Here is a 19,350-nt window from a genome sequence, read left to right on the forward strand (position 1 = left end):
ACAGACTAATGAGCAAGAGGAAAAAAGCAGTTACTCACCGTAACAGGTGTTATCCAGGGACAGCAGGCAGCTATTCTCGACCTCTGGGTGATGTCATTCCCGATGCGGACAGCTTCGCAAGCTGATTTGCTTGCAGAACTTAGAAAGTTTGCGACTGCTGCACCGCACTTGCGCAAGTGCCTTCCCACCCACGCAAGGGCGTGCGTCTCCTCAGTTCAGATAGCTAGCAGAGAAGCCAACCAGGACAGGAGGGTGGGTTGTGAGAATATATGCCTGCTGTCCCTGGATAACACCTGTTACGATAAGTAACTGTACTTTATCCCAGGACAAGCAGGCAGCCTATTCTCAACATGTGGGTGACCTCCAAGCTAATGATAACGGATGGTAGGAGTGTTGGCAATTCAGGAGAATAAATTTTGTAATACTGCCTGGCCAGAATGGCCATCCCATCTGGAAAAATTATCCAGACAATAATGAGAGCTGAATGTATGAACCGAGGACCAAGTGGCAGCTTTGCAGATTTCCTCAATAGGAGTAGATCTAAGGAAAGCTATTGATGTTACCATGGTTCTGACTTTATGGGCTGTGATTCGACTCTGTAGATGCAGTCCAGCCTGAGCATAGCAGAAAGAGATGCAAGCCACTAATCAGTTGGAGATGGTGCGCTTGGAAATCGGATGTCCCAACTTGTTTGGATCGAAAGAGAGAAAAAGTTGAGGTGCAGATCTATGTGGTTGAGTGCGTTGCAAGTAGAAAGCCAAAGCACACTTACAGTCCAAAGTATGAAGAACTGTTTCTCCAGGATGAGAATGAGGCTTTGGAAAATACACTGGAAGTACAATTGATTGGTTGAGATGAAATTCTGAAAGACCGTCAGACAAATGGTTCGACGCTGAACTTCTCCAACTAAAAAAGCTCTGCAGACAACTAGAAAGAGAATGGAAAAAAAAGAGCCTAGAATACACAAAAACAGCATGGAGAACTCAAATCAACCAATACAAGAACAAACTCAAGGAAAAACGGAAAGCCTACTACTCCAAAATGATAGGCACGGAAACCCTAGACACAAAAAAGCTATTCAATCTAGTAAAGAATCTCACCGACACCAAACCTCACCTAGCTACACAAGGAAACCACCCACCGACAGCTATCCAACTAGCAGATCATTTCAAAAATAAGATCACCAAGATCAGAACCGCATTCAACAATACTCACACCCACCTCAACAAGATAACAACAAACCCTTCAACAGGAGAAGCCATCGCCGCAGACAGAAGCTGGACAGTCTTCCCCGTATTACATTGGTCGGATATGAATCGACTCTACAAAAAATACAGCCAAGCTTCTTGCGACCTAAATAACTGCCCCACCTACCTGTTATCAAACTCCTCCACCACATTCAGAGCCAACCTCATGCTATGGATTCAAACCACATTAACAGAAGGTCAATTCCTTCAAGACCTTGGAGAGATCATAATCACCCCAATCGTGAAAGACCACAAAGGCCCAATAGATAACCCCTCCAACTACAGACCAATCACTTCAATACCAATATATGTTAAAATAAAAGAAGGTCTAGTTGCACAATACCTCACCAACTACCTGGAAGACCATAATCTACTTCACCCCTCACAATCAGGATTTCGAACCAACCACAGCACAGAAACACTACTTGTAACACTACTAGACACAGCTCAACAGCAAATTAGCAAAGGCAAAAAGATGATGCTAATCCAACTTTGACCTCTCCGCAGCATTTGACCTGGTCGACTACTCCTTACTGCTACAGATACTTCACGCCATTGGGATCTCAGGCAAGGTCTACAATTGGTTCCAAGGATTCCTCAAATCAAGAACCTACAGGGTAAAGTCCAATAATATCAAATCAGAACCATGGTCCAACCCATGCGGAGTTCCACAAGGATCACCTCTATCACCTACGCTCTTCAACCTCTTTATTTCCTCCCTTGAAGCCACTTTAGATAACTTAAATATTACATCCTTCAGCTACACAGACGACATCACCATACTCCTCCCCTTCGAATCATCAGAGCCCACCACTACAGCAAAACTGGAAATAACCCTAGATGCAGTGGAAAAATGGATGGTAGACCACAAACTGAAACTAAACTCAGATAAAACAAAATTACTTCTGCTCGAAAAGGCCAAAACTCCCACCATTACAGAACTGAAAATTAAAAACACCAAATACCCAATACAGCCCGAACTCAAACTCCTAGGAGTAACGATAGACAGATACTGCACAATGCAGTCCCAAATCAATAAAACATCCCAGAAAGCTTTTTTAATTATGAGAAATCTATGTAAAATAAGAAAATTCTTCGACCCAGCACAATTCAGGCTAATTGTCCAATCCCTAGTCTTAGGTCTACTGGACTATTGCAACTCCCTCTATCTACCTTGTCCTGCCAACATGATAAAACAACTTCAGACTATACAAAACACTGCCCTCAGACTGATCTACTCCCTGAGAAAATATGATCATATTACAACTGCCTTCCTAGACTCTCACTGGCTACCTATGCAAGCACGAATTCAATTCAAATTCTACTGTCTATTATTCAAAGCATTAAACGGCTCCGCCCCCCTATCTAAACAACCGCCTAAACCAGATCCTTACCTCAAGACAAAGAAGAACTCCAAACCCTTTTGCCTTTCCTCCACTCAAGGGCACTCAGCGCAAAAAGATGTTTGATAACCTTCTGGCGACGCAAGCAGCAAAACTTAACCACTCCATCTCCAACCTGTTGACGGCAACGGGCGACTTCAAAACTTTTCGAAAAGAAATCAAAACCCTACTTTTCAAAAAATTTATCCAGATATCTTAACCCAACCCTTCCCCCTCCTCCTAGATAAATTCTCCCCCAAAACCTCCACTTAAATAATCTCTTCCTCCCCAAAACACCAACCAAGTATTCAGATCCCTGAAATGTAACGTAATCTTATTTGTACTCTAACTGTAATCTATTTGTTATATCACACAGTAACGTACAGTCAATTTAATATCCAATTTGCAAGTTCTTCCAGAATTAATCCAGATACCTCTCCTCCCTTGTAACCAAAAAGTAACCAAAAAAAAAAAAAAACAACCACCAAAACTGTTGTAACTTCACTGGAAATGTCCAGTTAGCTCTTTTGTAATCCGCCTTGAACTGCAAGGTATAGGCGGAATAGAAGTCCCTAATGTAATGTAATGTAACTTTAGGTAAGAATTTAGGATGAGAACAGAGGACCACCTTATCATGACAGAATACTGTGAAAGGTGGATCCGCTACTAAAGCCTGTAGCTCGCTGACCCTTCGAGCAGACGTAAGAGCAATGATAAAAACCAAGTGAGATATTTAATATGAGCTGAATCCATTGGTACAAAAGGAGGCTTCATCAATTGAACTAGAACAACAATGAGATCCCAAACCAAGGGAGGAGGTTTGAGAGGTGGTTTGATATTGAAAAGTCCTTTCATAAACTTGGAAACCACAGGATGAGCAGAAAGGGGTTGAGGAAAAGCAGCAATTGCACTGAGGTGGACTCGAATGGATGTGGATTTGAGGCCTGATTGTGATAAGTGGAACAGGGAATCCAAAACTGAAGACAAGGAGGTAGATTGGGGCTCCTTGTGATATATAGTGCACCAAGCAGAAAATCTAGTCCATTTCTGATTGTAGCACTGTCTAGTGGTAAGCTTTCTAGAAGCTTCTAAAATGTCCTGTACAGATTGGGAAAACTGTAGAGTGGCAGTTAGGTTGAGAGGTACCAAGCTGTCAGGTGCAGAGACTGCAGGTTGGGATGAAGTAGAGACCCCTGACTCTGTGTAAGCAGAGAGGAAAAAACTGGTAGAAGTAGTGGCTCCCTGCTGCTGAGCTGAAATAGAAGGGAGAACCAAGGCCACAGAGGAGCTATCAGCATCATGGTGGCATGCTCCTGCTTGAGTTTGACAAGAGTCTTGAGAATCAGAGGAAATGGAGGGAATGCATAGAGAAACTGATTCATCCATTCCAGAAGGAAAGCATCTGCCTTGAGGCGATGAGGAGAGTATATCCTGGAGCAGAACTGAGGCAGTTTATGGTTGTGAGGAGACCCCACTGAGAAAAAATGTGATGGAGAGGCAAGGAATTGAGAGTCCATTCATGAGGTTGCAGAACACGACTCAATTTATCCGCCAGACAATTTTTTTCTCTTTGAATATAAACTGCTTTTAGGAAGGTGTTGTGATGGATTGCCCAGTGCCACACCTGTTGAGCTTCCTGGCAAAGAGGGAGAGATTCTGTTCCTCCCTGCTTGTTAATGTAGTACATGGCTACTTGGTTGTCTGTCCAAATGAGGACTACCTGGTCATGGAGAAGATACCGAAAAGCTATGAGAGCATTGAAGATTGCTCCGAGTTCCAACAGATTGATATGACACTGACGATCCGTGCTGGACCAATGGCCTTGAGTACGGAGACCGTCGAGATGATTCCCCCAAGGGTAGGTCGAGGAATCTGTTGTGAGGATCTCCTGATGAGGGGGCATTTGAAACACTAAACCTCTGGAGAGATTAGAAGAGAGCATCTATCAGTGGAGAGACTGTCTCAATGAAGGAGTCACTGTAATGTGTTGAGAGAGTGGGTCGCAAGCCTGCGCCCACTGAGATGCTAGGGTCCACTGAGGAATTCTGAGGTGAAGTCTGGCAAAAGGAGTCACGTGAACTGTCAAGGCCATGTGACCTAGGAGAACCATCATGTGTCTTGCTGAAATTATAGTCAAGGAAGACACTTTGTGGCAGAGATGAATGAGAGCATCCTGACATTGTTGAGGAAGGAATGCCTCGAGTCAGACACAGCTCTGATGAACTGTAAAGTCTGAGAGGGCTGTAGCTGGGATTTGGGAAAGTTGATTTTGAACCTCAAACTTTGTAAGAACCACATAATCCATAGGGTCGCTATAATAACCCCTTGAGATGTTGAATCATTTATGAGCCAGTCATCCTGGTACGGGAACACCTGGAGCCCATGGTTCCGCAGAGTTCCTGCTACTACGACTAGGCACTTGGTGAACACTCTTGGAGGTGAAGCCAGGCCAAAAGGTAGCACTCTGTACTGAAAATGCTGATTCCCAAACGAAATCTGAGGAATCGTCGACAGGCTGAATGAATGGGAATGCGAGTCTAAACCTCTTTGAGATCTAGAGAACATAACCAGTCGTTCTGATCTAGAAGGAGGTAAAATGATGCTAGAGACAGCATTCGAAATTTCTCCCTGACAAGAAATTTGTTGAGGGCTCTGAGATCCAAAATGGGTCGCAGATCGCCCATCTTCTTTGGAACTAGGAAGTAACGAGAGTAAAAACCCCTGCTCTGCTGTTCCAGCGGAACCTCCTCGATGGCACGGAGATGAAGCAGAGCTTAAGCTTCCTGAAGAAGATGGGTGGTCTGGGATGGATTGGAAGAATACTCTCTTGGAGGCAGATCTGGAGGAATCTGGATGACATGAAGAGAGTATCCTTCCCTAATGATGGACAGCACCCAGAGGTCCAATGTAATGATCTCCCATAGTTGGTAAAAAAGATGAACGATGGAGGTTATGCTCTGTAGTAGCTGGTCAAAAAGGCTGAGAGACCTTAGGCGCAGCAGAAATCTGAGGTTTCTGCTGCCTCTATTGCTATTGTGGTTTCTTAGGAGGCGCCCTGGTATATGGAGCTGCCCTCTGTGGGAAACATCGCTGGTAAGATGGTATAGGCCTGAAACCCTTAGAGGTGGAAGGCTTAGGCTTAGGACGAATGATGGAAGCAAATGACTTCTCATTTTCAGACAATTTCTTAGTGGCCTCCTCAATGGAGTCATCAAATAAGTCATTGTCTTGACAAGGAATGTTGGCGAGGCGATCCTGTAGATTAGGGTCCATGTCAACAGGCAAGACAGGCAAGCCAGGCAAGACAGCGCATGGCTACTGAGAAGGTGGTGACCCTCGAGGAAAGCTCAAATGCATCATAGGAAGACTGAAGGAGATGCATGCGGAGTTGATTCAGAGTAGTAACGGTATTCTGAAAACCTGTAAGACAGTATTGAGGAACATACTTGAAATATGCAGGCAGTGTGTCAACCAAATGCTTGAAATAAGAAATGAAGATAAAATTGTAATTCAAAATCCTGGTTGCCATCTGAGAATTCTGATACAAACGGCATCCAAACTTGTCCATGGTCCTGCCCTCTCTTCCAGGAGGGACAGTGACATAGACCTTGGAAGGGTTGTTCCTTTTCAAAGAGGACTCCATGAGAAGGGATTGATGTGATAACTGAGACTTCTCGAAGCCCTTGCAATGGACCATTCTGTAATGGGATTCCAGCTTGCTTGGAACAGCAGGAATGGAATAAGGAGTTTCAAGATTCCTCTAAAAAGTTTGAGAGAGAAGTCTATTAATGGGTATTTTAAAAGACTCCGCAGGAGGTCAAGACATGCCCATCTCTTCTAAATACTCAGTAGTGTATTTGGAATCAAAGTCCAAATTTATCTTGAGTTCCTTACTCATTTGACGTAGAAAAGTAGAGAAGGACATCTGTTCCAAGGTAGGCTGACCTCGAGGGAAAGGTGACCTTGAAGAGCAGAGAACGAGGGCGAAGCTTCCCTGGATTATTCACACCTGAGACCTGAATATGCAGGTATAGATGACTCACTGGGAGAAGAATCCCTCCCAGGATGAAGGAGGTGTCCTCAACTTCGAAGAAGAAAGCCTCGAATAGCCTCGAGGTGTAGAGAGACGAGACATTTCTCGAGGAGAGGATATATGCCTCGATGGATGCCTCAACTGATGTGAAGAACTGTGCCTTGAACTAGGCAGGTCTCGCTGAGAAGAAAGTCAAGGAGTTTTGCCCTATGCCTCGGGAAGGGCGATGCCTTATGTGAGGAACGAGGACTGGAGATCGAGACACCACTAGAGATTAAGTTCCTGGTGTCAAGGCTTCTTGAGGCACTGCCAAGGATTCAGCTCCTTGAATAGCGTGCTTATGCTCCAGACGAGACACTCGCAAAGAATTGACTCCTTGCATACTAAGTGTGGAATCCTCCCGAGGTACTCCCAAGTGAGGAGTTTCTGCTTGAGGCGCAGCCAAGGACTCAATTCTTTGTGATACTGCTTGCTCAGGCTGGACTGCAGGAAGCAAAGTCGAGGCAGAAATATGTTTGACAAAAATATTATTCAACTGCCGGTCCAAAATGGTTTGGATCAGAGCCTCCAAGCGTGACTCCGAGACTGGAGGATCTGGTACTTTTGATGGAGTCACAATCTCTAAGGAAGAAGAGGAAGAACGACTCTTCGACTTGGAGACATGCTTCTTAGGCAGCTTGATAACCACTGCTGGCACCTGACCTGAGGGAGGCAGCGAGGCAAGCATCTCGTCAAGTGAAGACTTAGCAGATTTACTCGAGGACGAGGTACCGTCAAACGAGGTCGGCTTGATCAAGGACGAGGCCAAGGTCGAGCAGAAGGCGGAACCCTGGTAAGCTTGACCGGATGCGAGGTCGAGACCGGAGCAAGGGGATCCATACTGCCAAAGAGCTTTTCCACCTAAACTCGACGACGCTTGCGGGCTCGAGGTTGAAGGGTAGAAAAGTGAGTACACAACTCCAGACAATGGTCAGGTCCCAAACACTGAATACACCATCTATGTGGGTCAGTGAGGGAGATGGCATGCTGGCAACGGCTACACTTTTTGAAGCCTGTGACCGGCCTGGACATAGGCAGAAAGATGGCCTTAGCAAAATCTAAACCCAGCAGCGGAGGCCGCAAAGCAGGCCCCGCCGTGACAAAGAAATAAAATTAAAGTTTGTTGGGTTGTTTTTTTAAAGAACACGTGCAAGAAACAAAGCGACCCTGAAAAATAAGAAAACACGAGCCGCGGTGAGAGAAGGCACGAAGTTTAGAACTGAGTCTAGCACAGAGCATCGAAAACACAACTTCTCGGCCCCACAGAAAACAGAGAACTGAGACGCGCGCCCTTGCGTGGGCGGGAAGGCACTCACACATGCATGGTGTGGCAGTCGCGAACTTTCTAAGTTCTGCAAGCAAATTAGCTTGCGAAGCTGTCCGCATCGGGGCTCCGTGGATAACATCACCCACAGGTTGCGAATAGGCTGCCAGCTTGTCCTGGGATAAAAATCTTTTTTGAATTGTGCATGAGTCTTCAAGTCAAAAAGCATATAAGTGCAGCAATCTGTGAGAGTTACAAACAAGTCTGGCCTTCAGAACAGTCATTTGGTCAAAGAACAAGGTTAATTTATACACCACTGTTACTTGGAAAACTAGATCTATTTACAGCCCTTGAAGACTAAAGCTGAGAATCCTTAGTACACAACCAATATTAAATGAAAAAGCAAAATAGCAAAAAGAAGTCTGGACCTATGGTGCACAAAGGAAAATGCTAATCAGATAAAACCAATGTAAGGGCTATGGAGAGCAACACAAACATCAGTAAAACAGGGAGGCACAGAATTCAAAGGTCAGAACTAAAATTGATTTTCTCTGTAAGAAATGTCTTTGAAATGCAATGTTATCATTAACCCCCTCTTTTACAAAGCTGCACAGTAACGGCCCAAAGCCCGTAGATTTAAAGGGCTTCGGGGCTGTTGCAGAGCGGCTTTGTAAAATAGAGGGTAAGATTACTCATTCCGTATAATACTTCACGCTCATTAAGATCCACTGATCAAAAACTTCTAACGGTTCCATCATTAAAAGTTATTGGAACTCGTCGCACTGACATCTTCTCCGTTATAGCCCCACAATTATAGAACAGTTTACCCCAGTATCTTAGAATAGAAAGCGATTTGAAACAGCTTAAAAGCAGCTTAAAAAGTTTCCTTTTTAAAGATGCGTTTGATGTGTGAATTTTATTAAGAATTTTTATAAAATTTTTACTTTCTTTATCTTTTTATTCCCTTGTGATTTCCCCTACCTGGTGTATTTTCCATTTATGTTCTCTTTAATATATACGATTATAGTTCTACCCTTTCTTTCCTCATGTGTCTGTTAGTTTGTTTGATTTTAAGATAATGTATTAAATTTATGTATACGTTTATAATTACTCTGCTGTACCTATTTTTTATCTGTAAATCGCTTAGCAATTTAAATTAAGCGATTCAACAAGCTAAAAATAAACTTGAAACTTGAAACTATTAAGGATTCAGAGACATCAAGATTAGGGTTTAAAAAAAAAAAAGGGAAGAGGACATTTGGCCTCACCCCTGCCCTGTTTTCCCCCTCAATTCTGCCCCTATACAAACTCATCTCTTCTTCCCCGAGTCCGGGTCACATCCAGAGGGCCGCCGAGCATAAGCGGATGCAACGCGATGATATCACACACACACACGTATGCAACATTGCACTGCATCCGTACATGCTCGGAGGCTTGCCAGACGTAGCCCTAAGCTCAGGGTCTTCCAAAACCTAGACAAACTGCCAGGTTTTGAAAATCCATCTGGGCACTCAAACAGTCCTCTAAAAAAAAAAAGAGGACATGTCTGAGTTTTCCTGGACATATGATAACCCTAAAGAAGATGTTCTTGCATAGTTTAAGAACTAATTTAAAAAAAGAGAAATTTTAGTGGTACATAAAAGATATTGAAACCAAGGCTACAGTTATAAGAAGCATCATTCATGCAACAGGCCTGACTGCATTCCCCTCTTTTTGTTTTAAATTATTTACTTTCCATTACACAAAATACCCACAGATGTTCCTTCTATGGAACAATCTTACCTAACTTAACACCTCTGAACAAATTTTCTAAATTTTTTCTCTCCTCCCCCATTCCAATACCTTTCCCTCCCACCAACCCCTAAACATTACAACTTGCCATATTTCTTCACATTACTTTACTTTCCCCCACTGTTACAATCAGAAACTTCATCCTCCACTAAACACTTGTGGTTCATGGTTTTCCTATGCCTCATCTTTCCTCCTAATTCTCTCCATATATCCCTGTTCCCCTCCCTAGTTTATCTATAAAGCAACTCTCTCCACCACACTTTTTTTTGTCTCCACCCCTCAAATGGTCCCCACAAGATCCCATTTGGCCATTCAAGTTTTCTCTATAGGCTGTAGTCTTAGCCATTCTAACAATATCATCAAAATTTCAAACCACATCTTCCCACTGGGTTAATGTTCTGTTTCCAAAATGTTTTTACTGTACACTTCACAGTGACCATTCAATGTCGTACCAACCTTTGCTCTTTTTTAAATTCACTTCCTATAATATTCAAGGTTCTTCTCCATCAGGATCCCCAAACTTTCTAAGACCATACCTACCTACTGCCTCTCAAAATATCCAATTATGCTTGGCAAGCTGGATAGCCAAAATGGCAGCAGCTAGATAAATGCAATAGTAAGGCACCCCACTCCTTTTCCTCAAAGATCCTTATTTTCTAACCTGATGGATAAGAAGCATAAAGGCAAGCAACAGAGCACAAGACAGAGAGTGGAAGAGGGAGAGAGTGGAAGAGGGAGTGAAAGAAAAACAGCAGGGAAAGAGTGCAAGGTTGAACAGCAGGGAGATGGCAAGGGAAGGTGGAGGGGGATTGACAAAAAGTAAGAAAAGGAACAAAGAGTGAGCATAGGTAAACAAGGGAAGATGCAAAGAGAAAAAAAACAAAAAAAAACCTTACATGCCCACCATGCTGGATCCTGAGGCATCTGACATCCTGAGGCCATTATCCCCTAGCAGCTAATCGAGTATAAAGACTTCTACTCTTTTACAGCTGCTGAAATCATCCCCTCGGATGATATCATCATCCTATTGTTCAAGCCAGGCTGAAAAACTTGAACAGAGGGGCAGAAAGAATTTCCAGAATGAGTTCCCTCTCTAAGGGTCAAATTCTCAAAACAAAATCTGCATTTAACGTGCTTGCTAAATAGGTTCAGCTGATTTTAGCGGCGTATTTTAGCAGTAGATTATCAAAACAGTTTATCAAGGTCTTTTGCAAGCTATCTACCAGTCTCCAACACTGCTATGCAAATGGGCTCTTCAATATTTAAAAGAACACTCCAGTGGATTCTTAAAAATCGCCAAATCAATGACTGGTCCGGGGATACTCGTACAGTGCCAGCACTGTGAAAAACACATCTCTGGTATGTGTTTTGACATGCAATTTAAATTTTTTTTTTTTTTTTAAATCCCAAATTGAAGTTCGGCAGGAGAGATACCCTTTCTCTCCTGCACTTCACCAACAACCAACACCCTCCCCAACCCCCCTCAGCAGTTGAGCCCAACTAAAACTATAAATAAAATATGTTATTTTTCAGTGTTCCCGCTAAGCTGCGCTGGCGTGCGCTGGCGCACAAAATATTAGGTCGCGGCGCACAAGTTTCTCGTCACAGCGCAGGACCGGCAAGATTGACTCATTTGAACTTCTGCAAGATCAGCATCGGAAGCGTGCACTGGGCCGGAGAGATCTTGGGGAGCCTCCGACAGTGGCTTTCTCCCCTCTCTGCAGCTCTCCTTTACTTCCCAGCGCAGCGATTCACGAAGGCAGCCTCGGGGCTTTTGCTGAGTCGCGGCTGCCTCTGATGATGCAACTTCCTCTTTCCTCAGAGGCGGCGCGACACAACAAAGGACCCGAGGCTGCCTTCGTGAATCGCTGCGCTGGGAAGTAAGAAGAGCTGCTGGGAGGGGAGAAAACCACTATCAGTCTGGGAAGCTGCTGGGCAGGGGAAAAAAGGGACAGCTGCTACTGGAAAGGGAGAAGGAGAGATGCTTCTGGGAGGGGAGGAGGGAAAGGAAGCTGGGAAGCGGGTGGGCCAGGAAAAAAAAGGGACAGCTGCTACTGGAGAGGGAGAAGGAGAGATGCATCTGGGAGGGGAGGAGGGAAAGGAATCTGGGAAGCTGCTGGGCCAGGAAAAAAAAGGACAGCTGCTACTGGACAGGGAGAAGAAGGAGAGATGCTTCTGGGAGGGGAGGAGGGAAAGGAATCTGGGAAGCTGCTGGGCAAGGAAAAAAAGGGACAGCTGCTACTGGATAAGGAGAAGAAGGAGAGATGCTTCTGGGAGGGGATGAGGGAAAGGAATCTGGGAAGCTGCTGGGCTAGGAAAAAAAGGGACAGCTGCTACTGGAGAGGGAGAAGGAGACGGAGAGATGCTTCTGGGAGGGGAGGAGGGAAAGGAATCTGGGAAGCTGCTGGGCAAGGAAAAAAAAAGGGACAGCTGCTACTGGAGAGGGAGACGGAGAGATGCTGCTGGGAGGGGAGGAAGGGAAGAGAGTTACTGCTGGACAGGAGGCTGGGAGAAAGAAAGAAAGGGGGCAGGCAGGGAAACAGAAGGAAAGAAGAGAAACAGAAAAAAAGAAAGAAAGGTCAGGGAGAGAGGAAGAAAAAGTTGGGGGAGGGAATGAGGTGTGGAGGAGAGAAAGCATACAGGCTGATAGAAGGGAAGAAAGATTGGATGCACAGTCAGAAGAAGAAAGTGCAACCAGAAATCACCAGACAAGGTAGGAAAAATGATTTTATTTTAAATTTAGCAAAGTGGAGGCAGTATTACCACAGTTTTCAAAGGAATTTGCCCAAATAACTTAATAGTTAACTGGGTAAATTCCCAGAGATGAAAACTTCCCTTCACTTACTATGCACAGTTCTGAATTTATATCTGCTGTCTATATTTTACAATATGGTCCCCTTTTACTAAACCGCAATAGTGGTTTTTAGCGCAGGGAGCCTATGAGCGTCAAGAGCAGTGCTGGGCATTCAGCGCAGCTCCCTGCGCTAAAAACTGCTATTGTGGTTTAATAAAAAGGATGGAGGGTATATTTGTCTATTTTTGTATGCTATAAAAACCAAATACAGAGAGAGACAGAGCTGTTGACGAAGAGCTACGTGTGTGTCTTTCTTCCATTCCAGCCAGAATATCAGCTTTGTGTTCAGCCAAACAGGCCCAGGTTTCGCACTGAATAAAGTATTTTATAATTTTTATAATTTTTATTTCATAATAAAGTAATTATAAAATACTTTCTTTGTGTTTATTTGATTCCTATTCAAGAGAATTACTTTATATATAGTCAATATAGGCAGAGAGTTAAATTTTTTAACATTTTCTAATGGTGGTGTGCCTCGTGATTTTTTTCATGAAACAAGTGTGCCTTTGCCCAAAAAAGGTTGAAAAACACTGGTCTAGAAATTGAAAGCATCAAACGTATTGTCTTCTGGACTGTTTTTAATTTACAGTTTACACATATGGATGTAACAGACATAACTACATTTGTTGTAAAACATTTATTAAGATATCATTTCATCCCTACAATTTCTGTGTTCTTAAAAATATTATTTAACGTTATTTAATTTAGCGTGTAGGCCTAAAATTCCTTTGAATACCTCGTCCTCATGTATCAGCAACTTTGACAACATATTTATTTGGCTCATAACTTGCTGGCGCCCGATATTTTTAGCTCACAGTGAAAAAAGTTTGCTCACAACACCCGCCCGCTTAGAGGGAACACTGGTTATATTATATGTATGTGAAGCTGATTTACAACACAGTTTAAATACCACTCTATCCTAAGTCCTAGGCAGTTTACAAAAAAAAACAAAAACAAAAAAACACCAAGATAACACAATACATTATTCTAAGAACCAAAATAATGAACAAAGTTAGATAAAATCAAGAAATATACAGAAGAAAACAAAATGAAATACAAAATGAAAGAGAGATTAAATTATCCAAAAGCCTGACAGAATAAACTGCACAACTTCACTTCAATTTTACAAATATAAAAATTACTTACCAAGTTTCACAGATCCTCCAAAAAGTGAACCTTTATCAAATGCATCTTTCCAAGTAAAAGTTAAACAGAGCTGTAGATGGGACAAAAGAAGAACAGATTAAACTCCCAATTTAAGAACGCAAAATGGAAAACCAATTACCATTTATTTTACAGAACACACACCATAAACTACTTCCCACTCAGAACAACATAATTTGAACACAAGTCGATAGCACCTAACAACAAATTAATATACTAGAATAGACAAAAGTTGAACACAGGTTAGTTAACCTTTTCATCATTATTATTATTGCTGCATCAAGCCCTTTAAGAACAAAAGCACACAACTTTGAGGGGGTTTATTTTTAAATTAAACTTTTAAAATATTAACAATGCAATAAACAAGTAGGTGAACATATAGCAAAACAAGATAAGCACATTTGTCTTACAACATATCAGAGCAATACTTTTAACCCGCCCACCCACCCATTGATTAATCAATAAAAGCACGAATACATAAATACATTCAGTAACTTTCCTTTCTGTAAAATAATAATGCAATCCTACCCACCTCCCACACACCCTTTCCCCCTTCCCTGGATGTGCATGTGAAAATAAACAAAAAGTTAAGACACAGAACCAACTAAACTGAAGGGTATTTTTAAACTATACTGAAGTAATGAAAGATGTCAATGGGCTCCAAACCAGTTTAAAAATATTGCTTTGCCCCAACATACCAGCATTCATTTTCTCATATTTATAACTGGAGCATAAATTTGCCCACTAAAAAATTACCTTTATTAGTCTAAAGCGCTCACTTATGCCACCGCAACATAAAATGTAATAAACCTTCCCCACGGTTCACAGAAACACTAAGAAAAGAAAACCTGCCAAAGTCTGGAAAGACAATGGCAGAAAAGTAAGATGTCTGACCACAAAATAACATGGAGAGAAGCAATCAATAAATATAAATTTAATATAGCTGAGGCTAAGTAAAAACTACTATGCTCAAGAGATAGAAAATAAAAACCCGGATAAGAAATTATTCCACCTCGTACGCAACCTTTCAGCACCAAAGGAAAAGGGCACTCATGAATCATAAGTTTATGTTTTATGTTTATGTTTTATTAACATTTGATATACCACTTAAGTATATTACAGATCTAAGCGGTTTACAATAAAATATTCCACCTCACAATTGCGTACAGACGCAGGAAAGCACTTGCGTAAGGTTACAGCAGTGAGGCAGGCAATGTTACAGAGCAATGGTAACATACCAAGGGCCTCAAAATAGTACCTGGCGGCCACGAGTTTGAGACCACTGTCCTACATGGAATAGTATTCAAGCCTACAACCCTCTCAGTTTGGTTTCTGACCACAGCACAGCACAGAGCTCCATCTACTAGCCCTTACCACAAATATTAAATAGATACCAAGCACAAGTCAACAAGCAGCCCTCCTTCAATTTGACATCTCTGCAGCCCTTGATTCTGCACCACCTTCTCCTAATGAAACTCACTGAAACTGGAAATCACAGGCACCACACTCAGCTGGTTCAACGACTTTCTAGAAGAGAGAATACATTTAGAGTCTTCTCCAACAGATGGAAAGCATTCTGTGGAATACCCCCTCTCCCCAATATTGATCAACCTATTCATGAGCTCTCTCGTTAACATTACATTCGTCAACAATGAATGCCAGTTATCTTACGCAGATGACATCCTCCTGCTCATTCCCATCCACAGGATTCCAGAAACTTGATCATTCTCTCTTTTAAAAGCATTACAATTAATTTGCTTACCACAGAAGTCAGACTTATCGGCCTGTAATTCCCTACTTCTTCCTTATTTCCACTTTTGTGAAGAGGCACCACATCCGCCCTTCTCCAGTCCTCCGGTACCACTCCCGACTCTAGGGACTCATTGAAAAGGTCAATCCTTCCCCAAGTTCCTTCAGCACCCTCAGATGTACACCATCTAGCCCCATCATTTTGTCTACTTTTATTTTAGCTAGCTCCTCACGAACACAACCTTCTGAAAATCGATCAGAGTCTATTACTCCTCCATCCTTATTCACATTTGTCTTCTGTGGTCCTGCTCCCGGCGCTTCAGCCGTGAACATAGAACAGAAATATTTGTTAAGCAATTCAGCCTTTTCTTTTATCTGCTTCTACATATTCTTCCCCTTCACCTTTTGAGTTTCACAATGCCACTTTTGAACTTCTTCCTATCACTAATATATCTAAAAAAAATGTCTTGTCTCCCTGTTTTACCGTGTCAGCTATTTTTTCTTCCATTTGCATCTTTGCTTTCCTGACTACACAACCAGACTCTCTTAATTTCTCCAGATGTTTTTGCCTGTCTTCCTCTTTCTGTGATCTTTTGTACTTTATGAAAGTTAACCTCTTATTCCTTACTTTCTCAGCTACTACTTTTGAGAACCAAAGCAGCCTTCTTTTCCTCTTACTTTTACTTACCTCACAAAAAGGTTTGTCGCTCTTATAATCGCTCCTTTCAGTTTTGCCCACCGCATTTCCACTTCTTCCAGATGTTCCCACCCAGACAACAATTCCTTGACGTAAACCCCCATCCGAACAAAGTTTGGGTTTTTTTAAAATCTAAAATCTTTGCTTCTGAATGAGCCCTCTCTATACCCATCTTAATTTTAAACCATACCATGCAGTGATCACTGGATGCCAGATGATCATTCACTGTAACATCAGAAACACTTTCCCAGTTTGTAAGCTCTAAGTCCAGTATGACCCCCATCTCGCGTGGGTTCCATTACCAACTGCTGGAACAGTTCTCCTTGTATAGAATCCAGGATCTCCCTACTTCTCCTACAATAGGGATACCCCAATCAACATCCAGCATGTTAAAATCACCTATTAGTAAGACTTCCCCTTTTTTAGAGATATTTTGAAAGTCTACTATTAAATCTCTATCTACTTCTTCCATCTGTGAAGGAGGCCTTTATATCACACCAATGTAAATATATTCACCATTCTCTCTTTCCAAATTGATCCACAGTGCCTCTTCCTTGCCCTGCAGATCCTGCAATTGTGTGGCTTTAATATGATCTTTAACAGATGCTACTCTCCCTCCTTTTCTTCTTACCCTGTCTTTCCTGAACAGATTATATAGCCCAGTATAACTACATCCCAGTCATGGTTCTCCGTGAACCATGTCTCTGTGATCACCACTATATCCAACTCCTCTTCTTCCATCACAGCTTCTAGATCCAGAATCTTGTTTCCCATACTTCGAGCATTAGTATATATTCCTTTCCAGACATTGCATCCTTTTCCCCATCTGTGTAGAGGTATTCAGTGATTTACTTACCTGAGGGCTTATACTCACCTAGAAGCTTTGATCACCCTGTCCCATCACTTCTAGTTTAAAGCCCTCTTCAATAGATTAGCCAGCCTGCCGGCAAAGACACTTCTTCCCTTCTTTGATAGATGACCACCATCCCTGCTCAGCAGCTCTTGAAAAATCATCCTATGGTCCAGGTAGCCAAAATGCTCGCGACGACACCATCCACATAGCCACACATTCAACTCCAGGATGCGAGCTTCTCTGTCCTGGCCTTTGCCCACTGCATTTCTACTTTTTCCAAATGTTCCCATCCAGACAACAATTCTTTGATGTAATCCCCCATCCAAACAAAGTTTGTTTTTTTAAAGTCTAGAACCTATAAGTGCTCTCTCTATACTCATCTTAATATTAAACCGTACCATGCAGTGATCACTGGATGCCAGATGATCATTCACTGTAACATCAGAAACAATTTCCCCGTTTGTAAGCACTAAGTCCAGTATGATCCCATCTTCTGTGGGTTCCATTACACACTGCTGAAACAGTTCTCCTTGTAGAGAATCCAGGATAGTAATATAGTAAATGATGGCAGATAAAGATTCGAGTGGTCTATCCAGTCTGCCCTTCCATACATGGATCGCCCTACTTCTAGAAAACCCCGTAATAGGGATACCCCAAATAACATCCGACATGTTAAAATTATATGAAGGCCTACTTTCTCCTCAGAGAAACAGAACTTCTGAGAGAAGTGTTCCTGGAGGTGGGGGATGGGGTTGGGCCAAAAAACGCACTTACACACACTTGAATTTCTCAAAGTATGCACACTTGAATACTGCACACAGTTTTGGTCGCTGTATCTCAAAAAGGAAAGTGGGATTAGAAAAAATTCAAAGAAGAGTGAACAAAATAATAATAAGGATGTAACATCTCTTGTATGAAGAAAGACTAAAGGGATTTAGGGCTTTTCATCTTGGAAAAGATGTTTGAGGGGGATATGATTGAGATCTACAAAATCCTGAGTGGCTTAGAACAGGTGACTCAGTATTTTACCATTTCAGAAAGTACAAATACCAGGGGACACTCAATGAAATTACATGGAAATACTTTTAAAACAAATAGGAAAAAAATATATATATATTTTTTCAATATCTTTATTAAATTTTCACAATAGAAAACAGCCAAAGGCAATACAGCAAACTGAAGCAAACAAAAAACAAAAAAAACAGCATATCAGCTCCCAAATCAACAAGAAAAGCAAAAATCAACATAGATACAAATCCTCCCCCTCCCCCCATCCAAAACCCCGATAGGCCTACTTCACAAATCAGAACTAGGTAGCCAGAGGAGGTGTTTACAGCAATTAGCGTAGCTAGATTTAAGAAAAGTTTGGACAAGTTCCTGGAGGAAAAATTAATAGTCTACTCTTGAGATAGACATGGGGGCATCCACTGCTTGTCCTGGGATGTTATCAGTGGTGCCTCAAGGTTCAGTTCCTGGGCCTCTTCTTGTTAACATTTTTGTAAGCGATATTGCAGAAGAGCTATTTGGTAAGGTTTGCCTCTTTGCAGATGATACTCCAATATGATAGGCAAAAAAACCCCAGACACAAAAAAGCTATTTAATCTAGTAAAGAACCTCACAGATACCAAATCTTACCTCTCTACCCAAGGTATCCACCCACCAACAGCCATCCACCTAGCAGACTATTTCAAAAACAAGATCACCAATATCAGATCTACATTCATCAACACACACACCCATCTAGAAAAGATAACAACAAACCCATCAACTAGCGAAGCCATCGTAGCAGACAGAAGCTGGTCCGATTTCCCAATTCTAGTCTGGTCGGATATGAACCGACTCTACAATAAATACAGCCATGCTTCCAGTGACCTAAATAATTGCCCCACCTACATATTATCAAACGCCTCCACCACATTCAAAACCAACTTCATGCTATGGATTCAAACCACATTGACAGAAGGCCAATTCCCACTGGACCTAGGAGAGATCTTAATCACTCCAATCATAAAGGATCACAAAGGCCCAATAGATAGCCCCTCCAACTACAGACCTATCGCCTCAATACCATTATACGTTAAAATAATAGAAGGCCTAGTGGCACAATACCTCACCGAATATCTGGAAAAACATAACCTACTCCACCCCTCACAATCAGGATTCCGAACTAACCATAGTACAGAAACACTACTTATCACATTACTAGATACAGCCCGACAACACATCAGTAAAGGAAAAAAAATGATATTAATACAATTAGACCTCTCTGCAGCATTT

General features: G+C 42.2%; 1 protein-coding gene across 2 annotated transcripts in view; it reads right to left on the reverse strand.

Moving 5' to 3' along the window:
• PDCD6IP (programmed cell death 6 interacting protein) overlaps positions 1–19,350 on the reverse strand; it is a 184,452-nt gene that overhangs the window by 150,405 nt on the left and 14,697 nt on the right. For both annotated transcript variants that reach the window (XM_033930347.1, XM_033930346.1), the window contains exon 3: positions 13,757–13,826. In XM_033930347.1, coding sequence (XP_033786238.1) covers positions 13,757–13,826 — 70 coding nt within the window. The remainder of the gene's footprint in view (positions 1–13,756; positions 13,827–19,350) is intronic.

Source organism: Geotrypetes seraphini, chromosome 2 (genome assembly GCF_902459505.1).
Source record: "Geotrypetes seraphini chromosome 2, aGeoSer1.1, whole genome shotgun sequence".
NCBI classification, from domain to species: domain Eukaryota; kingdom Metazoa; phylum Chordata; class Amphibia; order Gymnophiona; family Dermophiidae; genus Geotrypetes; species Geotrypetes seraphini.